Raw genomic sequence first — 27,973 nt, forward strand, 5'->3', positions numbered from 1 at the left:
CCCCTCATGTTTGGAATTTGAAAGTTGAAAAATTCAGTAAAGCTTACTCCTGTACTTTAATGAAGTAGTAGTTGCTCCTGATCACACCCCTGACCTTGCCAGGTTCCAGTCAGAAAGAAAGAGTCAGATTTTCTGCCAATCTGTAACAGGCACCAACTGTTCCACTGGCAGACTTTTGAAAATAGGAAATGACAACCATAGTCCTTCCTTTAGCAGCTAAAGTTTTAACTGGTGTAGTTCTTTACCTATATGCCACTGAGCTTCCCTTCTCAGTCCTCTTATACCTTTATAATACATGTTTTTGAAAACCCAGTTACTTACATTTTAAGAACATACAAAATACATCTCAGGTATATACCTGAATGATACAATTAAAGTGCCAGTCAATAAGGATTTCAATTGCTGTTTTTCAATGCACGTTTACTGGAGGAGGCTTTTGGAACAGAAATGATCTGGTACAGTGTTTTCTGCTTACACATGCTACATTTAAAAACAAGCCACTTACTGTGCTGCTACAAGTTTTGTAGCCAGTTTGCAATGAGGCTTTGTCTCCTTGATGTGCTAAAGCAGTATCTTGAGAAACAAACCCCAAAACAAAATCTCTTCACATAGAAAACTGTATGTCAGGGAAAACATTTCAAATTTAGGATTCTGTCTGACGGGCTACTCCTATAGGTGTCATAATCCACTTGAAAACAGAGATCAAAAAGAGTGGCTCAAGAAGATCTTCCAGCTTGTTCGACAAAGAGTGCAAGCAAGCTAAAAGCTTTTCTTTTTTAAGTGATGTTTTTCCACAAATGAGGATTCCATCATGTAAGCCTATACCTGCAGATGGTATAGAATTGAGACACAGATTTACCACCTCAGGGAAGACTAGATCGGAATTGTAAGAATTAAGCAGTATACTTGACCAATGCTTTCTCACCTGCTAAATTTGGGGGCCCCCTCCTTTTTAAACTGGTTAAATGGAAATGTATGCAAAAAATATTGTTATTTTACTTTTATGCAGTAAATAGGAGGCTTTTCTGTTCCCAAAGGCATTGTACTGAAGAGGGACAGAGAATTCAGGCGTTAAAGAATCAGCTTTGCATGACTCTCCAAAAATCAATAAAGATTTCCCCCCCAGCATCAGAAATGAAAGTCATTAAGGATGCTTATTAAATTCCTGCTTCAGTTCAGGTGGCCGAGTGTGGCATAGGTAACTCATTACCCCAGAAGGATTCTAATTCAGAAGCATTTTACCAGAGAGCTACAAAGCAAGTCTATATTAGTGTGCATTAGGGATTTTAGTTATTATGAATTACATTCTTTGAAAATCTCATTTAGAACCAGGAACTGAAATGCTGTTGGAAGACTCGGAGGATTAATTCTTTCTGAACAATAGACTGTCAGTGATCACTCTGTAAAGTAATTACGCCAAATTTAATTATTGTACAAGCTCATTGTCAGATAGGTGGAGTGTGCCCAAAAGAGAGTTTGAAAAGGTGCCACAAAAGTGTATGAGCCGGTTTTGGGAGCAAAGGGGGGAAATTACACATGTTTTAATTTAGCACGGCCTAGTACTGGGCTTTTCTAATTAATGCATTGGGTTAGTGGAAGGAAGGGGCTAGTTTGCACATTTTTTTAGTATCAGCAATGTGACAAAACCAAATATAGAACCGGAAAGTTGGAATGGATTGGAGGGGACATGCAGTGTAACCTCCCCATGGGAGAAATTACAATTAATGGGAGTGCATTAAACCTGGTTGAATCATGCCCTGTAATTTTTGCAAAACAGAAAGCACATTTTCCCATTGATAATAGATACCTGTTTAGTTTTAATTTTGTAAAAGTGTTTGCCTTGAATCTCTGCCATTATGTGTACTGGAATTCTACTGTCTCTGATACTTTTGTTGCTTGCTGTGTACTTTATGCTTATCACCAAATGCCATCTGGATTAATAAAATTGGTTGCGCAGAGAAATAATTTCTGTCTGTTAGTCAAATTTGAATATTGAACTCGTAGCCTTTTTTAAAGAGTAGCTGACATTTTTTCTAATTAATAATGCCAGAATACTAAATATGCCTTGAGAAAAGACACCACAAGCCAAAGAATGAAATATTTACATGTGACTTTGTGATACAATGTAGGGTATCCCCACGCCTCTTTTAGAAGGATAAGCAGATAAGCTCAGTAAGCCAATATTGCAAATAATAATGAGTCTGCTGTATAAATAGTGTTGGAAACAGGCAGTTCTGTGTTTTTAAGAGCTAATGAGAATTGAGTAGGATGGTGGTATGTTCTGCTTCCAGAAAATTCTCTCTCTCTCTCTCTCTCTCTCTCTCTCTCACACACACACACACACACACACACACACATGAATAGAAAAGGGAGGAATGCACTTTGGGAAACAGATCCTTAGTTGTTTCCCTAGTAAATTAGAACCATTAAACTGCAACCTTATGGAGATAAGCATGAATACTTCTTAATATTGCCAAGTAAGTCTAATTTGTTTCACAGAGAACTAATTATCTGCTGGATAAAAAAACAATTCCCTTGCATAATTCCCTATGTTGAACAAAAACAGTTTGTTTCTTTTTTGAAATCTCTGGAAGAGCAGTAAGCAGAGCTGTAAAACTAGAAATCTGCAGTTCAACTGTTACCTCTGCTGCAGACATACTTGGTGGTCATAAGAAAGCCACTTTCAGCCTCAGTCCACCACCTTGCTATCTGGAAATAATGATCCTGACCTTCCTTACAGGAAATAATATATTAAAGGACTAAGTGTTGCACATTCACATATGTTCTTCCATTCATGGGAAGCCCCCTTGTGTGTGCCAATGGATCTTTGATTCATTTCTGGCTGATTCCCATTTAACACACTGTTTTGGCGGACTCCCATCCCTCCAGAGCAGATTTTCTGGGAGTGTCGGAAAAATGGCACAATGACAAAAATATCCCTTTGTGTTACCTGCATCTTTTGTGGTAGCTGAGACGACCCTTTCTGTTGTTGTGGTGGTGGTGGTGGTGAGAAAACAATATTATAAAGAAGCATTTTCACCCCCATCAAATCAGAAAGCTAGAATAGAAGGGACACTTTACAAGCAGAAAAAAACCCATTACTTGAAGGATCACCTTTTCCTGTATGAACTTCCCCAAGCTATATGATCTTCAGTCGAGGCCCTTCTCTTGTTTCCCATCAATAACAGAAAGTTATTTGATGGGCGTATGAGAATTGGCTTGTTCAGTGGCTGCACCTAGGTTTTGCACTTGCAATAGTAAGGAAGCCTGTTTGGACTCTGGCTCCTCTTCTACTGGATTTTAATCAGCTGCTGAATACCTTGTTTAGACCTCTGAGTGAGTCAATTCTTGCCGTTGGCTTTGTTTCTAATTTACTTACATTGTCTTTGTCTGTTCCTGATTTGTATTTGTTGATCCCTAATTTGCAATTTTTATATGCCTGTTGTCTTTGTCCATGGAGTTTTCTTGGCAGGGATACTGGAGTGGCTTGCTGGTTCCTGCTCCAGGTGGATCACATTTGGTCAAAACTCTCCACTATGACCTGTCCATCTTGGGTGGCCCTGCACGGCATAGCTCATAGCTTCTCCGAGTTATTCAAGCCCCTTTGCCACGGCAAGGCAGTGATCCATGAAGAACTGATGCTTTTGAATTAGGGTGCTAGAGGAGACTCTTGAGAGTCCCATTGACTGCAAGAAGATCAAACCTATCCATTCTTAAGGAAATCAGCCCTGAGTGCTCACTGGAAGGACAGATCGTGAAGCTGAAGCTCCAGTACTTTGGCCACCTCATGAGAAGAGAAGACTCCCTGGAAAAGACCCTGATGTTGGGGAAGATTGAGGGCACAAGGAGAAGGGGACGACAGAGGACAAGATGGTTGGACAGTGTTCTCGAAGCTACGTACATGAGTTTGACCAAACTGTGGGAGGCAGTGGAAGACAGGAGTGCCTGGCGTTCTCTGGTCCATGGGGTCCAAGAGTTGGACACGACTAAACGACTAAACAACAACAAATTTGCAATTTTATTTGTATCTGTACATTATTATTATACAGAAAGTTAAGAGTACAGAACTATTTTATTAAGGCAGTTCCATGTGAACCCTTAGATCTTCCATCTCTTTTCTCTTCGGTACCAAACTTCAAAATGTTGCTTAAATTTGAGAGAATTTTAAGAGCAGTTTCTGGTTCACTGTATGGAGCTGCTGACAAGGAAATGTATGAGAAAAACCTGGGTATATAAGAATCGAATACTGGCAAATATTTGTTTGTACATTGTTAGCTCATGCCAGTGTTCCAGCTATTCTTTTACGATTATGCCAGTTATGGACTTCCGCTTGAGGCGCCACAGAAGATGGCTGAAAATTCCACTGCTCCGGCTCTCATGGGGTAATTAGAGGCTGAGATGGGAGTAATCAGCCTCCCAAAATCTTCCCGGGGGGTACGGGAAGACACAGTCTCATCCGTGGATGCCCAACAAAAAAGCCCCAAATTCGGAAGGAAGGAGCTGGGGGCACTGGATGGAAAGCCCCCGAGAGAGTCTGGCTCTCCTGGATGCTGTCTCCATGAGCGAATCAAGTTCCATTTCTTAAGATGAAAAATTGGATTTAAGTTTTGGATATGCTTCGAGCAAGGAGGGAGGAATTACTCTGCTAATTAACCCAGCCACTGAGGTGCCAAAAAAGACTGAGTGGAAGAAGGATTAACATCTAAGGTGGTATGTTGGAATGGAACGAAAGCGGCGGGGGTGGGGAGCCTCTCTTATTATTATACTTTGCTTTATTATATTATTTGGCAAAAAACCCAAAAAAACCCCAGAAGAACCATTTACATTATCTATAACAAGCGAGATTGGAAAGTTTTGTATTTGTTGATATAATATGGCTCTAAAACTATAAAATGTGTGGAAATACTACTACTATATGATTAAGGCTTATGATCTTTGACTTGCTTGGAAGAGGATAAAAGATTCTCCAATTTGTTGACATCAGACAGAAGCAGGGTCTCATTAGCCGCTGGAGAGACGTTAAAAAAACCTTGGAGTGTTTCCTGGAATCTATGTGGAAGCTGTGTCACACTTTTAATTTGGAAATCCGCCATGATCGGAAGTCAAGACCGGGCTGCAGAATTACAAATAGTCATAGGGGGAGGTGAGCCTTTAATATGTCATTATATTTTTGTTTCCAGTTTGATTCGGTAAATCTCCCCTGGAAAGGCTAATGTTTGATGCAACTAGTCTGGGAAAATTACTGAGCATATGCTTAGACTTGATTTCATCAGAACTGAGTGAAGATGGCGGCTGCCAGTAGTGAAAAGACTTTTGGATTGATGTGGCAGAAACGCCAGCATGCGAGGAGATGCTGGGAACTTATAGAGGGGAATCATAGACATAAAATCCACACAGAAACACATCATTGTTTGTTTTAACTCACTTGTGGGAACAACTCAGAAGCTGTGAAAGAATGAAGGTCAACAACAGAAAGAATTAGAGGAAACATCGGAAATGACTATGAAAAGCAGTAGGAGTATGAGATGATTAGAGCCCTCGGAACTTGAAGCATGGGAAGTCCCATTAAAAATTTATAATTTTGCAGAATATTCAGACTATCTGATATGTATATGTATAATTTGGAATATTTAATGTGATTTGATTGGATTGTTAAAGTAGAAAATTTAATAAAAATGATTTTTTTAAAAAAATACAATTATGCCAGTTATGAATTTTCCCTTCGTACTTTTTCTATCCCAAACTTTAGTTGATATTTAGCAGAACAGACTCATTGTGCAGAACCAGTCCTTTCTTCATATCACTTTCTACTTATATACCTTTTATTTTCCTTCAAGTTCCTAGTGATTGCCCAATTTTTTTGGGGGGACTGGATTGACTGTATGAATTGCATTTCTCAGACCAAACAATTTGCAAACTGTTCACTCACCTAACCAGGCAAGGGTACCCATGCTGAAGACTTGTGAGCGTTCAATATACACTTATCTTCTATTTGCTGAGTATGGTTTTGCCTTAACATGTAATTTAGACCTTTCAATTGATATAGAGAATCCACATTCATAGGATGGTGATTTGGCTGGGAAAAGCCATAGCATTGATTCATGGCATTATATTTTCCAGTGTGATAAAGGGGCTATGTGATGCTTGATGCACACCAACCATTTTACAGCTATATACTTCTGTTCATTTCCCAGTTGGCTGCTTTGTTATAACTTTGACAGGGGCCATAAGTGTTTGTCAGTTTCTAGCCTGCAACACTGGCATATTCTATCCTCTCCACAGAGGATCACTGGACTGAATCCCAGCATCAGTCTTCTTTTCTTTAACCTTAGTATGTAACCAATATGAAATGTATATTGTATACGTCCTTTCTGGCTATGTAAAATGAGTTTTTCCTCTTGAAGGCATTTTGTTTATCTAATGCCTGAAGAGCTTTCAATGGACTCTAAGGACTAAAATGTTCTTGCTTGGTAGTTTTCGATGGTTGCTGGCTATTAAGTACCTATGGTTTGTCTCTGCAGGGGAGGAGGGAAGAGAGAAACATTTTGGAGTTTGAGCAAAATCCACAGAAATAGAAATCTGACCTTTTTTGGCTAGCTGAGAGTTCTAAGCACCTGCTCTTTGGAAAACTGGTGGTTCTCTGCAGATCAGCATTGCCTATCTCTGTGCTAGCTTACCTCCATTCCATCTCTTTTCTTCAACCTGTTTATTTGAAATTGAACACACCACACACGCACACACGCACACACACACACACACACACACGCACACACACACATTTTTCTGTCTATAAGACGCCCCCATGTATAAGACACCCCCTATTTTGAGGGACTCGGATTTAAGAAAATGTGGGAGATGTATAAGACACCCCCAATTTTTGACTTTATTTTTTCAGGGGGAAACCTGGTCTTATACACAGAAAAATACAGTATATATGTCTCTTTAGCACACTCAACTCACAAGAAAACTGACCCTGTAAAAACTGTTTCCTGGAACTTTGTGGAAAGCCCTGGAACAGTATTTTTGTTAGACAAATGGCCCATATGTTTCCAATATTTTAGGCTTTTGAAGTGATGCATTCTTTTCCAAATGCAAGGTTATAAGTGGAAAAGTGGATTTTGGGGCTTGGTCAAATGTCCCACTCCTTCTCTGGTGAAGCTGCAAGGCGTAATCCTTTGCTTCTGGGTTGTTGTTTTTTAAAGTAACTATGGTTTACCATAATGTTCAAACATGGGCAAACTTTGGTTAGCCTGAACTTTAGCTTGGGGTAGGTGCATATATGTGTACAGAGGATACAGGAATGCATTGTCCTGGTGCCTGCACAATATGGCCCCTCTTTGCTTACATCTCTCGTACTGACTGGCATTTTGTTAATAATGCACCATCTTCTCCATTCTGTGCCCTATGGGAAATAAACACAAACTTTTATGACACTATAAATGACTGCCACTACCATATGCGTATCTCAGAATGGATTGTCGTTCTTTGTTGCTGCTGCTTTTACTTATTGTGAATGCTTCTCACTCAAGTTTAAGCTTACATTTTAAGAACTGCCAATGTCCTCCTCTAATTCCTTCTTCTTTTGCCCTCATCAGCATTTTGTGGTCATTCTTCCTTTAAAGATTGGCATTAATTGGAGCAATTTATTTTACCACAGGTGGACACGGTGTATTTATAACCCTCAATGTCTCATTATAACAACCTGTGCTTATAACAACCTCTTCTAGTTGACTGCTGTTTCCAATCAGTATGTGTGTGATGTCAGCCAATACATTTGTTCAAGCTTCTGTGACCTCCCTAGACATCACTAATGTAACCCAGGGAAAATATTAACCGTTTTGAAATGTTATAATGGTTGTTGGTTCCTAATAGCAATATATAATGTACGCCTGCACAGATTGTGATGCACCGAGCTGATTTCATCCTAGTCATATGTGGTGGTCCACCAGGAACTTTATAAAATTGGATTTATTTATTTATTTTGCCGCTTGCCTGGGATTGGGGAGTAAAGGGGGCATGTTTGTCAAATGCGTGCTTGCTTGCCTTGATGGCTGCAAGCTGTACAGGTCTGATCTAAGTTAATGTTTTATCATCACCAATGCTCATTGTAGTCAAGAAAGAGCATCATAATTGAAGTCTAGTTGCACAGAACTAGAGAAAGTTTCCTTTACCTGCCAGTGTTTGGAAATTCAGTACAAAACAGGTAAGTTTGAAAATAAAACCAACTTGGGGGAAAAAATAACAACAGAATGAAATTGTGGGCAGGATTTGAAATTTGAGCAACAGGAAGAAATGATAATATAAGAAATAGAGGAATTAGATGATGTGTGATGTAATAGAGGAATATGAATTATGCAGTATATAAAAGGGATGACTATAGAAAACAGCATGGAAGGGAAGGTGATTATAAGAGAAATGTATGTTTGAAGTTTGAAATTAATTGGTTAAAGTAATGAAAACCTAATAAAAATCTTAATAACAAAAAGAAAACCAATATTATTAATTTTTTAAAAATGCATTATCTATTTAAATGTTTGTATCCAGCCAAACACACATTCCAGAATCTGTGGCCACAATGCCTCCAAAATTAAGCAAAGTTCAGTCCCATCGATTTGAGTTGGGCGCATTGAATCCCTTGCGACTTCAGGCATTCTTCACTGTGGCTGGATCTTACGTTGCATTATCAGCAATGTTAAAGACTTCATTTTGCCAGCATGTGTTTACATAAAGACTTACAGCTCCTTTCTTAACTGATTATCAGCTGACCTTCTGGAAAGCATGCTCCCATTATGAGGGGGAAAAGCACTTCCCAGGAGGACGTTGCAAAGTAGTTTATCTGAACTAGCAGTTTGGTAGTTTTTGCAAGCTTATGCAAAGGGTGTGAGGCAGGAGGAGCTGCCTGGCTGGTTGCTTCAGCTCAGTGGAACATGCAAGAGGAAGGTTCAGGCAGCAATAGCACTGGTGTCTGGCTTCCACATGCCATGTGTCTGTCTTGGCTGCTTCCATGATGTTCCGGTGGGGAATTAATGACTGCTTTAGCTTGATCTGTTGTTTTTAGCTGCCTCCATCTCTGTTTATTTTCATTTAAGGTTTGATGAGATTCTTCTATGGGTATGCATAAATTCCATTTATCAGCTGGTTATCAGCACTGAAGAAAGGAGTGCAATACATCTTTAATAATAAACAAACAAATAAATTTAAAGTTCTGCACCTTTTGGCTTTTGTTTAGGCTCATCGAGGCATCGGTTGCAGGGAGAAGAATATTAGCACCGTGAGCCTTTGAAATGGCACAAGTTGCCTTAGCTTTGTGTGGAGTCATGATCTCATTGCTCTGGGCCATTGTTGTTGTTGTTTTCACCCAGCCAAAAATGTTTAATTATTTAATCAAGTTGATGAATCAATTGATGTGGCTGCCCTATGAATCAGCAGTCTTAAAAAGATTAATCTTTTAGGAGAAATCTATTGAGCGGGATTGAGTTGATGGTGGCAAGGCTAAGATAGATAACCCTGGCTGCAACCGTGGTCCAGTTACACAAATTGTAAAAACAAAACAAAAACCAGTGTTGGTTTTATGTGTTTGTTTGTGTATGGGTATTGGCCCAGTAACAACAAACCATGAGGGAAGAGTATCAGTATTGAGGTTCATTTATCCCCCTCATTCTTGGCACCCAAGGAGTGGAGGTTTAAAAGTTTCTGCTACTGGTTTGCTCTTGCTGCAGTTTCCTCTTTTGACTAAACTTGGGAAGTTGCTTTATATAAACTACAGTTGCTAGGATATTGAACTAGGATCGTGGTTCATTTATGTCTGAACTGAGCTTCTGTGTGTTATCTACCAGTAAGAAATATTTTAAGTAGCCTTTATTTGGATTATTTTTTCATTTATTTACTGCCTTTTAAAACTGCAACTTCACCACATGGTGCCAGGGCAGGGTATGTACATAAAGCAATATACAGTAGTACCTCGGGTTACATACGCTTCAGGTTACAGACTCCGCTAACCCAGAAATAGTGCTTCAGGTTAAGAACTTTGCTTCAGGATGAGAACAGAAATCATGCTCTGGCAGCGCGGCAGCAGCAGGAGGCCCCATTAGCTAAAGTGGTGCTTCAGGTTAAGAACAGTTTCAGGTTAAGAACGGACCTCCGGAACGAATTAAGTACTGAACCCGTGGTACCACTGTATAAACCAGCAAAGTAAATGGATGTTCCTGCTATGTTTCTGTGTTTTAAAAGTATATTATATAGCACATAGACACAATATGTGGGCCACATGTGGCCCCCACAGGCCTTTGCTATGGCTCCCCTCACATTTTCCATGCCTCCCTGTCACCAATTGGCATTTGTGCTCCCCTCAGTGTGGGCCGAGACAGCTATTCATTTGTTCTCCTTTCCCAACACATTTGAATGCAACACAAGTGATTCCCGAGAAAGAGAAGAATGCATTTCACTGAATTTGGTCTAGGTTAATGATGTATCTTACAGAATGTGACTGCACATAACTTTTTAGAATTTCACCTCCTCTACAATAAAGAATCATAAACTCAGCAGAATAGATTCCTTTTTCTCTTGTAGCAGGAAGCACTATCCATTTTTATGGTATCTCTCTAGCACTGCATTGCATAAATTGTGACCCGTGAAGATTAACAGAGCCTGCCAATCATATCTGGTGGCCTTCCAGATCCTTAAAACCTCATCTCCTCATCCCAGGTTTTGCAGTTCTAGGCCGGCAGCAAAAAAAAACACAGTAATCTAATGGGCTACCAATAAATGGCTTGTGCCCTATGTTCAGCTTGGTGGATAGTATTGTGTAAGCCTTTATAGAAAATGTGAACTTTCATTGCCATTAATTCAAGATGAAGCTGTATATTTTATTAAGGCTATATTTTAATCAAGTTGAAGGGGGTCCTGAATTGGGGATGAGCTAAACACTGGATTTTTAGTGTCTCCTACCTGGACCCATTTTGGAACAATTTCCAGTCTGTATACCATAGGTTCAGTTTTAATCTGAAATGGGTCAGTATATCCCTCTGTCTCTTCCTCCTTCCCTGCCAGCACCACCTTACTTAATGTGAGCAAACTTGTTTTCTACTGCTCTGGAGGCTAGAACTCAAACCAATGGCTTCAAGTTATAAGAGAGGAGATTCCGACTAAACTTCAGGAAGAACATTCTGATAGTAAGAGCTGTTTAACAGTGGGATGGACTACCTCAGAAGGTTGCAGACTCTCCTTCCTTGGAGGTTTTAAAGCAGAGGTTGGGTGGACATCTGGCATGGATACTTTAGTTGAGATTCCTCATTGCAGGGGGTCAGACTAGATGACCCTCTAGGTCCCTTCCAACTCTACAATTCTATGATTTTATGAATGTTGCATCAGGGACCACAGTCACAATAATGTTGCACAGGCCCATTGCATAATTCCCTAGCTGCAGAGAGCTATATTTTCTATGATCCTAGCTTCCTTGGACACTTGACCAGAAAGCTCATCTCCCTCTACAAAGATATTGTGTGTGTGTGTGTGTGTGTGTGTGTGTGTATGTGTATTTCTGAACCATGACACTGCCACAAGGTGTACCCCAGAACATTATTTTTTTGTTCTGCATGCATTGTAGTTCCCTGATAGTAAATATCTGTGCAATATTGTTTTTAGAACAAGATGCTCATATTCTCATGATTAAGATTTCATGAGCAAAAGTTGAAACCCATTACCAAAATTTAGATACCACCCACCCCTTCCTCCACCCCTCCCCTGAATTTGCATCCTGTGATTGTATCGGGAAGGCAATGAAGTTTGTCTAGAATGATTTGTTCAATATAAAATCATGCTGTTTAATCTTCATACTTCCATTATTCTGTAGTGGTGGTTTATTATCCATTATATGACACCGTTAATTTGTATGGCACTTTACCAGCAGAAGTCACATTTATCGACTGGAAGGAACAACCTAAACCTCTTTTAGCAAGTTGATTGGATATGCTATGACTCTGGAAGTTGGCTGCCCTAGTTGCGTTTGTATATGTACCGAGGAAAGAATTTTCAGGATTGACATTCATGAACTCATCTCTGCATCAGAAGGGGCCAGGGCCAGGTGCCTTTCAGATTGGCTATGATGCAATGCCATCTCAAACCAAATCATTGTTGTGTTGTGACTGGCCCAGGATAGAAGTCAAAGATAAGCAGTGTTTTAGATAATTGACAGCAGAGATGGGCAGAACCTCTCGGCTCCACTGTGCAGAAGGTAGAACAAAATCATTCATTCTGTCAAGGTGCTGGAGTGGGTTGTGCAATCCAGAATTGCATTTACAATCAATTTAGCAGCAGGGGGAAGCATTTTTACCAGGCTTCCCTCCTGGGGTGCAAAAGTACAGAATTCGGTATCTCCCAAGTCACATCCAAAATGTTTCCAAGTGCTTTGTTTGCTTATGTATTGTGCTTATACTCCACCTTTCCTTTAAGGAGATCAAAGCAGCATACACAACTCTCCCCTTTCCCATTTCAACCTCAGCGACACTGTGAGCTAGGTTAGGCTGAGAGACAGTGACAGGCCCACGATCCAAATAGTGTGCAAGCTTTTGCGTTTTCCAGAACTCTTCCTTAAAGGTAAAGGGACCCCTGACCATTAGGTCCAGTTGTGGCCGACTCTGGGGTTGCGGCACTCATCTCGCTTTATTGGCCGAGGGAGCCGGCGTACAGCTTCCGGGTCATGTGGCCAACATGACTAAGCCGCTTCTGGCGAACCAGAGCAGCACACGGAAACGCTGTTTACCTTCCTGCCGGAGTGGTACCTATTTATCCACTTGCACTTTGACATGCTTTCGAACTGCTAGGTTGGCAGGAGCTGGAACTGAGCAACAGGAGCTCACCCCGTCGCGGGGATTCGAACCACAGACCTTCTGATCAGCAAGTCCTAGGCTCTGTGGTTTAACCCACAGCACTACCCGCGTCCCGAACTCTTCCTTAGGCTAAATGATAAAAGTACTTTAGCCACATTATCAGGGAATTCGAAACTGGAGGAAGACCATCTTATGCAAGCAAAAGGTGGGACTTTACTCCCTGAGTGAGCATTTTCTTCAGCTACAAGGTAAAGCTGGCCAATCTGCAGGGGCGTAGGAAGGGGGGTGGGGGGTGCGGCCCACCCCAGGTGTCATCCCTGAGGGGGTGACAAAATGGCACACCCTGGGGATGTGCCTGAGCCACGTTCCTCTCCTGGGAGTGACGCAGTGGCTTGGGGCCCCGCGCTGCCCGAAATGGCAGCATGGGGCTTGTGTCCACCAGGCTGACTCCATGGGCAGCTCGCTGGCTGTGCCCCTGGGCAGATCGCCATGCTGCCCCCCCCAAGTGGATCGCTACACAACCCCCATGGGTAGCTTGCCATGGTGACCCCTGTGGGCAGCTTGCCCCACCTCCGTGGGCGACTCTCCCCAACCCCGTGGGTGGCTCGCCCCACTCCACCGCTATGGGTGCTGGGGCAACTAGCTATGCCTCTGCCAATCTGGCTTATAGAATCATAGAATGGTAGAGCTGGAAGGGTCCCTGAGGATCATCCAGTCCAACCCCTGCAACAAAGGAATATGCAGCTGTTCTGTATGGGGATTGAACCTGCAACCTTGGTATTATCAGCATCATGCTCTAACCAACTTTCTTTTTGTTACATAGCACACCTAAAACGAATCTCTACTTATTTTCATGTAAGGAATGCCTATTTCTCTTGGCCACCTACCAAGAAACCTGTGTGTTTCTTCTAAGGATGGAAACAGATCTGAGTAACGTCTGTATTTCCAGAGACGGGGAATCAACCATTATGCTTTTCTTTGCGGCAGGAGGCTTTAGTACAATCTGAATTCTGGATAGCAACCTTTAAAAAGTTTCATTTGGATGTCTGCTAACGCCTCCCCTACTCAGCCTTAAAACTCTTGCCAGATGCAGACACAGGTGGCTTGGTCAGTAGCGAGACAGGAAGTAAAGTATAACTGCCTATATAGTTATTTCTCCCCTAATTGAACCTATATGCATATTTGATAGCTGAAGCTGCACACTAAACTGGCAACAGAGCTAACCCAATACTTTCCCCTACAATATGGATACAGATTATGTTTATCCTCGGAATATTGACATTCCAGTTACAAGGATTATCTCACTATGGATGTTAAAAGAGCAGACAACATATTTAACACAAATATGTTACAAAATGAAATCAATACCCAATGAAAGTTTAAAAGAAAATCCATTGAAACAATCTGCCACAGTAAACAGTACAACACAAATATAAGAATTGCATATGTAAGCAGGATTCTTTCTGTCTAGTTTAAGTTAATATTTCACCTGTGATTAGACCAAGAGGAAGTTGCAGGAAATTCTCCAATAGCTTGTTTTGGTTTAACCAGAAGCACAACCATTTTCTTCTGCTTATTAGTCAAGAGATTGGAAGAAAGCATGAAAGTTTATTCAATGAGTGCATTGCTTAATCCTGACTTATCTAATTGGTGACTTTCTGAATGTGAATGATGTAAAATGGATCGTACAATAACTGACACCTTTAAATATTCCAGTTTACCTTCCCCAAAGCAAATTCCATGTACCATTCAGAAATTACAAAAGGAAACTACTGCCTTAAACTTCCTGAAAATATCCTTATACCAAGGCTATCCACAGTTCTTGTCATTCTGATTCTCTTATATCAAAACTCTGATATTATTTGTGCTAAAGCATGGGTCAATTCCTCTGGTTGTGTACATGCCGTTTTCTCATTTAACTCACCTGGTGAATTATTTAGCTATTGAAACTGCTGTGTATTACGTGACTTAACAAATAAAATAAAATATTGGGCTATATAATATTGGATCTGAGGGAGCCAACTTCACAATTCAGTAAATCAAGAATTTAAAAATAAATGAAATAAACTGGATTGCCTTGGCAGATATATTTTTCCTGGGACCAACAGATTTGTTCTATAACTGGCTGATCCCTGTGAGCAGTTGTTTGTCATCATCAGATTTAGGAGCTGTTATCTCTTGCTTTATTTTATATATAAATTTCTACAGATTTAGAAGCTGTTATCTCTTGCATCAGTTGATGACTGTTGTGTAACCTCTGGCTCTGAGAGTCCTGGAAGAAGGTATAGCTAATTTCTGAAAGGAATGAAGATTGTACAAGTCTTATCAAACAGCAGCAGGACTCATTTGGTTTAACCGTGCTGGAAGTTAGTTTTTCAGGCACTGATCTTGACAGGTCAGCTGTCAAAAACGGGTGTCTGTATCCATAAATTCATCGATCCTACAGAATGCATTCCTGCCTCCTAGAACAAGTGCAACTCAGAATCAACACATTTGTGAACAAATGGGATGGTTAGGGGCCTAGAGATTCAGAGGAGGGGGGAGCCTTTTTGGTAAAAGGCTTTCTTCATGTCCTGTTATTAACCTTATCTGCATTGTTATTATTTTTGAATGCAGTGTAGAATTTTACCCTTGCATACAAAAAAGATTTTTATGTGCTGGCTGGTATGAAATAAAAGGAAACTATAAGCATGCCTTAGAGAAATTCTCCTCCTCTTTGGACTGTTTAATATGCAAGAAGCAAATTGTAGCTCTCTTTCTTTTTTTGAGTCAAACATAATAGAAAATCTTACTTATGTTGGCTGATTTCCAGAATTCCCTAGCCTTGGTGCTGAATTTATTTAGATTTCTTCAAAGGTAACAAATACTTAGCCTTAAAGAGAAAGGTCCCAAGCCATCCAAAGTCAGGAATGACTACCTTTTTATTGATTTCAGTGAGATTTAGTCATTATTAAATTTAATAAGATCAAAGGGTTTTGTGTGTTAGATGACTCCTGACCACAATACCTCAAGGGCCACCTCTCCCCTTATGAACCGACCCTGCACTGTTTGACCGAACTGACCCTCCCACTGGTTAGATTTGTATTCATACAATCATAGAATTGTAGAGTTGGAAGGGACCCCAAGGGTCTTCTAGTCCAGCCCCTTGCAATGCAGGAATCATATATAAAGCATCCATGACAGATGGCCATCCAGCTTTGCCTAAAAGCCTCTAGGCAAGAGAGCCCACCACCTTCCTAGAAAGTCCCTTCTATTGTGAAAAAGCTCTTTCTGTCAGTAAGTCCTTTCTTATGTTTAGCTGAAATCTCCTTTCCTGTAGCTTGAATTTTTATCATTTGATCATACTCTGTCAAAGCATTCCTGTAATAATTCTTGCACAAAATAGATTCTTAATATTCCTCTTTAAAAAAATAAATTTACATCCTGTATTTCAGAAAATGTCTCACAACGTGGCAAACGATAATATGTAAACCATTCCAATAAAAAATATACTCAGAGGTAAAACACAAGGAATCAACAACTGACGAAACTAGCAGCCAGCCCTAGATTACTAAAATCTAGCCGAGCTCATCAGTATAAAAGAGACATCAATAATCAATAGGTGTCAGTAATGTGAAGATTGCTTCTAAATTTTATGGATACGTTCTGCACTGGAAAAAGAAAGGGTGGCTAGCTCTGTCTCTGTGGCTTCTAAATACCAAATAATGGAAATCGCGGGAGCTGAGAATGCTCCTGTGCTTAGATCCTGCTTGCTGGCTTTCCACAGGCAACTTATTGGCCACTGTCCGAACAGGATGCTGGACTCAATTGGCCTATTCCAGCAGACTCTTCTTAAAGTTCCAAGATGTTAATCAGGGAGGTTCAAGGGAACAAAATGTGTTGAGAAATAGGGCTTTGTATTCCCTGATAACACATTTCTAGTTGTGGGGGTCTTGGCTGAACATAATTGGGCTCTCCCCACACCATTATTAGATCACAATGGTCAATCCATCTCCTTTAAATAGGCAGGGTCATCATTTGGTCACAATGGCCAGTCCTTCTCCTTCAAGTAGGCCTCATCATCATTAGCTCACAATGCACAACTTGTCTCCTTCAGGTAGACAGTGTCATCATTAATGGTCATCAGTAGGTAACAGTGGCCAGCTTTGTTCTAAGAAGGCAGTATCAGCAATCAGGCACATTAGTCTCTCTCTGCCTCACTGAAGCTGGCAAAAGCACAATGACCCCTCATTTCTCTCTGAGGCAGTCAGAGGTCTTTGGGAAACAGCAGCTCTTACTTTCTTCTGTACTCCACCACATTAGTATTTCATGTCTAAAACTAAGGAAGAGTCACAGGTAAGGCTGTTCCTGTTGTGTTTTCAGCACCTATTGAAGACCTTCCAGGAGTCTTTTTAAGTGGAGATTTTTATCCCATGCTGTATCTGTATGGGATTTGAAATTATTTTTACCTATGAAAGTGCTTTTAATCGTTATAACTCTTTTTGTACATGAAATTGCGTAATTCTTGTTATCACTGACGTGGGAAGCGATTTGGTATTGGAATTAAATATATACATGAGAGAGAGAGAGAGAGAGAGAGAGAGAGAGAGAGAGAGAGAAATTGCCACCACAGGCACATAATGTCAGTGGCTGGTGCAGAGAGAGTTGAAAGAATGTACACAGGAGACTGGTATTGGGCTGAATTAGGCCATAACTTTATTGATTACAGGAAAGAGTAGGTTTGGCTAAGGCTAAGGCTCGCCTGCTACCTAATAGGAACCCAGTGAAGTTGACTCTGTACTAGGAGCCACCCCTGCATAGGCTGCCATTGGGAGAGGTATATTGGCCCATTGGTCCCTCTGTGGAATCCCAGAAAGATTCACTCCTCCTGAACCCCTCTAGTGGGGTACCCCCACAACTAAGGATCCAGCCAATGCCTTATCTGCTGTGAGGTAGGCGAAAACCTTCAAGCTGGCCAATTTGCTTGCAGGGGAAAAATCCTCACTGGTCCCAGATACCAAGTAAACCATAGCAAGGTGCACATGCCAAATTGCCAGCTCCCCACTAGGTGGACCTTTAGTAGTCTGGGTGGGTGGGTGGAAAATCCTGCAACAGTCAGCAGACAGGGAGAGTTGCACTTGGCTGCTCTCTTAAATATGTCCCTACTTTGATTGGCCTAGCGGCCAAGGAATGGAAGGTCCAGCGCAGTCAAAGGTGGGTGGCACCAGGTGGCCAACATCACACAAGATGACGATGGCCTCCCTGGACCATCCACAGATGTGCCATATTGCCAAAATGAGTGGAGTTGGGATGTGATGTGATTTGGGAAACAAATGTTGGAATGAACAATCTGCCAGGCACTTTGCGCCCAGAATCAGTGGCAGACAGGATCTCAAAGCAATCTTCCCTTATATTAATAGCTTTCACCGTGTCCTCTTCTCAGCGCCCCTGAATATGATTGCACCCTTGAACAAAACCCAGTGGCAGGGATTTGTCACAAAGTGTCACAATGCTGCCTGATGTGTTTGCAATGCCAACTGGCCAGCAGGGACATCAGGCATCAGGGTTCTTGTTTTTCCTATCCCCTCTGGCTTCAATTGCTATGTTGTTTTGTGTCCCAGCATTACAGCAGCCAGTTTGAGACAATGCGGATGCTGAGGTTTGTTTGCTTTGTTTTTATTTTAGTGAGTGTGCTGGAAAGGAAATTGACTGATTTTACAGAAACTACATGCATACCCCTAATGACTGCTACAGAATGCAGTTTTAAGTTTTGTAAGTCATAAGTGCTTAAGGGTGATCAGGGCTGGCCCAGGACGTTTTTCTGCTAGAGGCAAAACACAAAATGCCACTCCCGCCTCTGCTACATGCCTGCATGCCAAAGAACACCCACTGTACATCTTTTTGGCATGCGCCCACTGCTGCATGCACACACAAACTGCCGCCTAGGCACATGGTGGAGAAGGTGGCGGTGGCAAGTGGCATGGAGACTGGATCTGCTGTCCCACCAAGCTTTCTGGAGCCTGCTGCCCTGTGGCGACTGCCTCACCTTGCCTCATGTGTGGGCCAGCCCTGAAGGTGATCATAGGATCTAGGATTTGTGTACTGTTAAAAATGAAGAAAAAAAGTTACTTCCAGACTTTGGTAATAAGCTTATATTTATATCCGAGATCACGGAACAGTGCCTCTCCTCTCATCACATTAAGACAAGGATCTGACCAAGTCTGTGGCTTTTCTCAAAGTGGGAGGAATTTCCGCCTTTGTTATCTTTGAAACATGTGTGCCATCTACTGCGGCAGGCCATTAGGTTTGATGGACTTTTCTTTATGATGTTGTTCTGTGCGACTATAGTTTTAAGTTTTGCAATTATTCAGCTTGCTTAATTTATTAGGTTGGTACCATGTTCCACATGGTTCATATCCCTAACGGCGCTTTTGCTACCACTGCGCCATGGCGCTTCGACAGCTATTACCACCCAATGCCATTAGCTTTTCACAGGGCTCAACCCATCCCAATACTCTGCTCAGGGAGGACGCACCTTGCCGCCACTCTGCTCAAGAAGCCAATGAGCCTCTCTCTGGTTCCTCTCCTCCGACGATGTCCCTCAATGCTCTGGGGTTGACTGCGCGGCCAGCGGCAGCTCCAGCCCCTCTTTTGTTCTTCATGAGCAGACCGGAGTGAAGCCTGCTCCAACTCAGTCTGCTCCAGTTGCCCTGCCCCCCAGGCCACTACACATAGATCAAAATTTGAATCTGGGTTTGGTGGGAACCCAGAAGGCCCCACCATGTCAAGGGGAGCGGAGCAATGGTTGGCAAGACGGTGTGGCTGCAGGAGGATGGGGAAGCCACGCACCGGGCCACAAATGTCGCCCATTGCTGAACTGGGTGAACTGCCATTAATGTCTTAGCATGCATGATTAAACAGAGTATGCATTACAGTCCAGATTTGTGGTGTCAGATACCTGTTTCAGATGCTTCAAACCAACACTGATTCAAGGAGAACCAGAAATACAAAAATGCCCTGAGATGAATGTGCATAATTATGGGAACAGAACTCCTAGGCAACCATTTTGATAAAGAGACAAACAATTTGCTGTAGACTAAAGATGTACAAAAATGATCTATAGGAACGAATGTTTTGAAATAATACATGCGGCCAATGTTCTTGTGCAACCCATTTAAAGCTCTATAATTATGATCATAAAATTGTTTGGATAATAGAACATTTCGTTCTTCTGCTCTCTCAGCCTTTTCTGTGTTTTCACGCATCTTTCTCGTCTAACTCCTCGTTGAAGTATTTTATGCAAAGATTACAAATGTATTATTTCCTCTTCATATTTGTTGTGTTATTTCCATTTGCAGTTGGCAACATGGGACTCTGAGAAGGGGCTGAACGGCAGTCTGCAGGAACGGCGCTTGGGCAGTGACTTGCAAGGATTAACACTGAAAGTGGTGACTGTCTTGGTATGACCATATTTGAGTTGAGGAAGCAAAATGCTCAAAAATGTTACTTGCTAGTCTCTCTCTCTCTCTCTCTCTCTCTCTCTCTCTCTCTCTCTCCCCTTCCTTCCTTAACTCATCGTTTATTCCCCCCCACACACACACTTTAAAGGTTTTGTTCAGTTCTCTTGACACCTGCAGCACATGAATGCTGCATTATGCATGGTATTGCCTAATCAGGAAAACAGCCATGAGAATTTCCATTTTTGCAGATACTCCACTGCAAGGGCCATGTGAAACTAGGGTTTATGAATGTTGTGTCAAGGTATCACAATGTTACTTATGTATTGCCTTTTTATACCACCTTTCTGCCAAGGCACCCAAGTTGATTTGCAATTTAAAATACTCAAAAAAAAGTGCATAGAATAAAGAGCAGGCCATTGACAATCAATTCATGAACACAGGAAACAGTCGGAACACTGGTCCATCTGGCTCATAATTCTTTGTGGTCTCCCATATTCCATTGCAGTACAGTATGGTACTTATGTAACACTTAGAGCTAATAAATATATCCTAGTAGGGGGTGCCCCCCCGCTCACTTTGCTTGCCATGCTTGCTCTCCGTGCCTCAATTTTACATTGCCCAGGGCTTCCCTCTCTCTCTTTAAGGTGGGAGAACTGGAGATTCAAAACTCCCTCTCCTCTTAGCCCAACTCCACATCACAAAACCTTTCCATCCCAGGTTCATCTCTAGCTGTCCACCCATGTGGGGGGACTATATCTGTCCTCTACCTCCTTTGTCATGTAGGGCAGAGTAGGAGTTGAGATTCCCGTTAACTCTCAAGTGCCTCCCCACACAACTCTCCCATGTTTACCTCAAGTTACCTCCCCCTTTTTTGCGCTTGTGTGGGGAAGCCCCTACCGCCACACCTTCTAGGCTGGGGTCAAACCAATCTCCCTCCCCACACTCTAAACTCCCTCAGCAGACCCAAATCCTTATCTCCCACACCCAAGTTCCCACTCTTAATTTAAAGCAGGGGTAGGCCTCTTCATTCTTTTCAGTAAGCGCTTTCATACCAGGCAGTATGTTTGGAGAGTGGATGAAATAACGTGGACACGAGGAAGTTGCCTGAACAAACTTACCGCAGCATTACCCTCCATCTGGCTTCTCCTGCTTTTTCTTTTGCTTTGGGAGTCCAAGGTGGGATGGTCAACATTCCTTCACCTGGTAACTTAGCAACAGTGCTTAAGCTTCGTTAGCAAAGGTGCTGCCTGCCAAAGGTGCTGCCTGCCATCTTAGAGTTGTCTCCATGCTTTGTTTTATAACTTCCTTTAGAAATGTCCATTGACAATGATAATGAGGTTTTTTTAGAGGTGTGGGATTCCATGTACACACTAAAATGTTGCAGGGTGCTATCTGACTTATGGCTCAGATTTTGAACTAAATAAACTAAAAAGAGAAAGGCTGATTTCCTAACCTACTGCAGCTCTGGAAAAAGAAAAACCTACAATGTACTTGCAAAAACAGCACCTAGCTTAGAAGTTATTTGCTGCGTTGAACATTGTGACCTCAATATGTTGTTTTCTTTCTGTATCAAAAGTGTATGGGCATGCCAGTTGCTTGTTTGTGATGTCAAATCCAAGTTGAAAAGAGACTCTAGTCTGCAATATGATGTATGCAAGCCCCCTCCACCTCGCAGCTTCAATTCTTTGTCCCCCCTCCCTTTTGCTTTTGCTATTCTCTAAGATCACAGTGCATTAAAGCAACTTAGAGTGCTTCAGTGAGATCTTTAGGACACCCCTCCCCCTGCAATCTGTTATTCGCTTTCTCCCCTCCAGCTGTTAAGAGTCATGATCAGATCTCCTGTCTGTCCAGGAGGTGAGCTGTTCTACCCCCAAGAAGATGTCAGCAGCACTTTGCATAGATAGCCAAGAGCAACGGCAGTAAAATCAGTTGGGCTGGCATCCCCCTGGCAAGTGAGCGTGTAGTCTATGTCATATTGAAACCATCACCCTACAGGATCCTCTGTCGTCTTGTGGTTTCCAAAGTGCAGTTCATTAACTCTAAAAGTACCTCAGGGGGCCAGCCACTCTAAGATTTATTTTTGGGTTGGTTTAAAATTATGAATAATGGAAGAACGAGTAACAGATTTCTCACTTTTATCCTGGAAGTCTCTCCCCACCCCCCTTGGAAAGTCAATCCAATAAATGTGAAGCTAAAGTGCTGGAGGCTTGGCAACATCACCATTCTGGGTGCCATTGATACCGTGAGCTGGACTATCTTTGATTAATCATCTTTAAATTTCCATTTAAGCATCAGCTTAAACCTTGCTTTGTTCTCAGGAAGAACCTTTCGTTATGGTGGCTGAGAATATACTTGGACAGCCCAAGCGCTATAAAGGCTTCTCCATTGACGTCCTGGATGCACTTTCGAAGAATCTGGGCTTCAAGTATGAGATCTATCAATCTCCAGATGGCAGATACGGGCAACAGCTCCATAACAGCTCATGGAATGGCATGATTGGAGAACTAATTAACAAGGTATATAGGGCAGAAAGACTATATATTCTGTGAACTGCCTTGAGACCTCCAGGTATAGGGCGGTATATAAATTCAACTAATAATAATACAGTCATACCTCATGTTACGTTTACTTCATGATATGTTTGCTTCATGATTACTTCCGGGTTTCGCCGCTTGTGCATACTCAGACGTGCAAAATGACGTCATGCGCATGCGCAGAAACGGTGAATCACAATCTGCGCGTGCGCAGACGCGCTGCTGCGGGTTGCGTTCTATTCATGTTGCGAATGGGCCTCCGGAACGGATCCCATTCACAACCAGAGGTACCAGTGTAGTAGTAGTAATAATAATAATAATAATAATAATAATAATAATAATAATAATTGGAGAATGAACTCAACAAGGCAATCCTATACCTGCCTAATCCCTTATACCTGCTTAATGAGACTTACTCCCAGGTAAATGGGTATAGGATTTGACCTAAATTGAGGATATGTAACATGTCAACTAGAGGGATGCGGGTGGCGCTGTTGGTAAAACCTCAGTGCCTAGGACTTGCCGATCGCATGGTCGGCAGTTCAAATCCCCGCGGTGGGGTGCGCTCCCGTCGTTCGGTCCCAGCGCCTGCCAGCCTAGCAGTTCGAAAGCACCCCCGGGTGCAAGTAGATAAATAGGGACCGCTTACCAGCGGGAAGGTAAACGGCGTTCCGTGGGCTGCGTTGGCTCGCCAGATGCAGCTTGTCACACTGGCCACGTGACCCGGAAGTGTCTGCGGACAGCGCTGGCTCCCGGCCTATAGAGTGAGATGAGCGCACAACCCTAGAGTCTGTTAAGACTGGCCCGTATGGGCAGGGGTACCTTTACCTTTACCTAACATGTCAACTATATGGAGCCACTTTGCCTGCCTCAAAATATTGCCACTGTAATAATTACTGCAATTAAAGACTAATATTTGGAATATTGCCTTTCTAACATCAAAATGTAGATACTTGGGATGTGCCAGAAATCCTTGGAAGATTTCATTAGCTTTATTGAAACAATATTGGCTTATTTTGAATATCTCAGATATTTTACCTAAAGAGAAACTTCCTATCTGTTTCAATTTAGCCTATAAGTGAAATCCTAGGAATCTCTCCCTGTGAAAATTTGCTAGATTTATCAACACACTTTTTTTGGTTTCCCCTTGAAATTCTGCAAATGTTTCACCTGAGGAGGAACTTGGAATTGCACTTGAATTTTCGTTTAGAGGAGAAATCCAGTGGCCACTTTAAAACAGATAACTTTGTGAAATGGCTAAAGGATGGAACTTACAAACAGGGGTGTACATTATATGCACACAACAGCAGACTACGAATTCCCCTTACATGCTTTATGGCATCCTTTCTGCTATCGCTTTCTTACTAAAAGCCACTCCACCTTGATTTCCAAGTGGGCTAGATGCATGCTTTTTATAGTAATGCTATTTTATAATGAACAGTTGAGTGGTTTCCCAAAGAGCAAGTTATAGTTTTGCCTTAAAGAGAGAGAGAGAGACTTTTAAAATGTAGAAAATGGAAAACACATCTCAAAGTGATTGAGTCGCAACTGATTTGGGGGCACTTGTGTTCACTTGGATTAAGTGAACACTGCTTAAAGCAAAGCGGAACAGATTTCACCATTTAATCCTTAGGAGCACAGATGCTGGAATATATTTTGTAGGAAACCTCACTTCATTTCTGACCGAGGTTGAACATTGTCATGGCGATAGAATGAAATCTTAGGCATTTATATTCAATGGTGTGGCCATTTCCAAATACTTTTGCTCTATTGCGTTATACTGTATTGCTTGTCACCTAGCATTTCTGCTCAGAGAAAGTTTAAGATGCAAATGAAAGCAAAACATAACATCAAAAAACTGTTATTGCTGTAATGCTGTACAGGAATATCCTTAATCTTATCACTATTTCAAAGCATCTCGGTAGTGGTGCCCACCCTGTGGAACACCCTCCCATCAGATGTCTAGGAAATAAACAACTATCCGACTTTTAGGAGACATCTGAAGGCAGCCCTGTTTAGGGAAGCTTTTAATGTTTGAAGTTTTATTCTGTTTTTAATGTTCTGTTGAAAGCCGCCCAGAGTGGCTGGGGAAACCCAGCCAGATAGGCGGAGTAGAAATATTATTATTATTATTATTATTATTATTATTATTATTATTATTATTATCCTGGATGTTCATGTCACCTTTGTTCTTTGTTTGTTGCTTTGAAATAACACACTCAGTCCTCAGAAAATCAGTCTGCTTTGGGAGCAATTCAGGATAGGCTGTTTTGCACATGTGAAAAAAGCTACACATGAGCAGGGCTGGGCATGCAAAGCTCCACCTCCAAGTTGTAGAGCAGCCTTTCTCAACCCTCAACAAGGGTTTCCCAAGCTTGGGCCTCCTGCAGTTTTTGGACTACAGTTCCCATCATCCCTGACCACTGATCCTGCTAGCTAGGGAGGATGGGAGTTGTAGTCCAATAACATCTGGGAACCCAAGATTGAGAAAGGCTGTTGTATAGGGAGAAGCTGTGTGGTGGAAGGCCTCAGAGAAGCTCCCTGCTTTAGTCCATCACCTTCCACAAGTGGAAGTGGGAGTGGGTATAGAGCTCATATGCAAATCCCACACAAAGATAGAATTCCTGGGCAGGACTATGGGGCTCCTCTGTCCATTTCCTGCTAAGTGTTAAAGGGACACCATCAGCATCTTATTCTTCACAGCAAAATCGTTTTAGGAATGCAAACTTCTCCACCTTGTTTCTAATTGTTCATTTCTATTCATCGTTGCAACACAATTCATGCATTGATGTAGGGTACAGTCCGAACAAAAACAAGTTAGCACATAAAATTAATAGTTCATACAGCGAGTTGTATGCAGTAATAAGCAATCACCAGCACCCTGTGCTTTCTTCTTCATAATGGTTCAGTGAAATGTTTTGCGCGTCTAGAGTGGTTTTCAAAGAGCAGCCCCACATATGCCGCAGATGGGAAGGTTTTTCTGGACAAGGAGGGGACTTTCCAAAGGAGCTTTGTTATGACATAGGCTGACCTACTGTTTCACTTGAAGCAGTCAATAGTCGCAGTTCCACTCAGCACATCCCAGCCTTTTGAATCCCAGACCTTGGGTACTGAAATTTATTTGAATGGATAAGGGTCCTGCAATTATAGTTCATTTGCATACACAACAAAATCGTGTTGTGCATTCCTCCCCCCCCCCCGGACTTTACCATTTAGTCTGAATGTTCTTCACAACACCCTCTCCCCTACAAAGAAAGGAAGCATGCAAGAGAGGAAGGCTCCCAGTGGTATTCTAGTTTTCTATGGGTAGAAAATCCGTTTCTTTCTTTCTTTGTTTTATAATGGTAGAACACTGAAACCTTCATGCCATCACCTGCAGCCTAAGAAGGAAACAGGAGAATTTCCACCCAAAGTTAATTACCGTATTTTTCGCTCTATAAGATGCACCAAACCACAAGATGCACCTAGTTTTTGGAGGAGGAAAACAAGAAAAAAAAATATTCTGAATCTCAGAAGCCAGAACAGCAAGAGGGATCGCTGTTCTGGCTTCTGGGATAGATGCGCAGCCTGCATTCACTCCATAAGACGCACACACATTTCCCCTTACTTTTTAGGAGGGAAAAAGTGAGTCTTATTGTCAGGGAACTGCCATCAGGGCCAGAGGGAGAGAGAGAGCTCCAGAGGGATTCTGAAGAGTGTCCCGGGATGGGGAGAGGCAGCCCGTCTTCTGGGGAAGGGAATCAGCGTAGCACCAGTGGAGAAGGGGGGCAGATGGGGGAATCAGCGAGGCAGTCCCATGACTCCTTGCCGGGAACCAGCGGGGAGAGTGAGGGTCCTCTGCTGCCTACACCCTTCTTGCGCAGAAGGCTTCTGCGCAGGGAGAGTAGGAGGAGACTAGGCGTCAAAGAGCTTCTTTGCTGGAAGAAGTTCAAGTTCTTTGCTGGAAGAAGAAGTTCAAGAAACGCCCACTGACGGATTCTGCCAGTGATTGAGACAGCCATGGCTGTCCGGACAGAAAAGGTTCACTCAGGCAACCCAGCCAGGTGTTGGCACCGATTTACGCATGAGCAACCCCTAGAACCATTACACTTATAGAGCAAAAAATACGGTAACTTGCTGCCCTTATGCTAAGCAGGGCATTGCATCCTTCCCCCACCAGAATCTGTGTCCACACCAGTGATAATGTCACCAGCCCTTCTTCATTCTGAAGGACTTAAAATATGCAGAGGCCAGCGCCAGTCCAATATGTTTTGTTGCCTGAAGCGGAGCTCAGATGGCATCCCCTCCTTGCTTTAAAAAGCCTTACAGCACCATTTAGACACCAATTCATCTATTCCCAGCTCTGTGGTGCTTCCTGACGCCAATCACTTCAACCCTGCAGCACAGCAGGGCTAGATATTTAATTTTTTTCCCTTTTTGCAAATAGCCAGAGAGGATTGCTGCATCTAGTCCTGGACTTTGGTGGAGTGGGGCTTGTTTTTCCCCCTCTCCGCCATAACTTTTTCGGAGCAGAACCTAGCAGTTTTTCTCCCTCCTTCCCACCTTTCCTTTGCTGCTGAATGGCAAACAGTTCCGCTGGACCAGGAAAGGCTCTGACCATTGTTTCTGTTCCCTTTGCAGAGAGCTGACTTGGCCATCTCCGCCATCACTATCACACCGGAACGGGAGAGTGTTGTAGACTTCAGCAAGCGCTATATGGATTATTCTGTAGGAATCCTGATCAAGAAACCAGAAGAGAAGATCAACATCTTTTCTCTCTTTGCCCCCTTTGATTTTGCGGTGTGGGCTTGCATCGCTGCGGCCATCCCTGTTGTTGGCGTCCTGATCTTTGTGCTGAACCGAATCCAAGCAGTAAGAGCCCAGAACTCTTCTCAGTCCGCTGCCTCCGCTTCCTCCACACTTCACAGTGCCATTTGGATTGTGTACGGGGCCTTTGTTCAGCAAGGTACGTGGTCAAGTATTTTTCTGTCTGACAAAAAACCCACAGTACTGATGGCTATTCACTACTTTTCAGTCTCAGCACAAAAGGGTAGGCCGTGGACTAACCTTTCGCAAATAACTGCTTGAAGGGTACATTACAGAACTTGTTCTGCTACTGACAATACACTTTGAGCTGACATAGGGTGATTTCACAGCGCACAAAACATGTATATTTCTGTACTCCGAGCTGCTT

At 42.4% G+C, this 27,973-nt stretch overlaps 1 protein-coding gene across 4 annotated transcripts in view; it reads left to right on the forward strand.

The window, feature by feature from the left end:
• GRID1 (glutamate ionotropic receptor delta type subunit 1) overlaps positions 1 to 27,973 on the forward strand; it is a 709,085-nt gene that overhangs the window by 600,756 nt on the left and 80,356 nt on the right. For all 4 annotated transcript variants that reach the window (XM_053388290.1, XM_053388291.1, XM_053388292.1 and 1 more), the window contains exons 9-11: positions 20,165 to 20,266; positions 22,585 to 22,782; positions 27,421 to 27,745. In XM_053388290.1, coding sequence (XP_053244265.1) covers positions 20,165 to 20,266; positions 22,585 to 22,782; positions 27,421 to 27,745 — 625 coding nt within the window. The remainder of the gene's footprint in view (positions 1 to 20,164; positions 20,267 to 22,584; positions 22,783 to 27,420; positions 27,746 to 27,973) is intronic.

Source organism: Podarcis raffonei, chromosome 5, assembly GCF_027172205.1.
Source record: "Podarcis raffonei isolate rPodRaf1 chromosome 5, rPodRaf1.pri, whole genome shotgun sequence".
Classification (NCBI taxonomy): domain Eukaryota; kingdom Metazoa; phylum Chordata; class Lepidosauria; order Squamata; family Lacertidae; genus Podarcis; species Podarcis raffonei.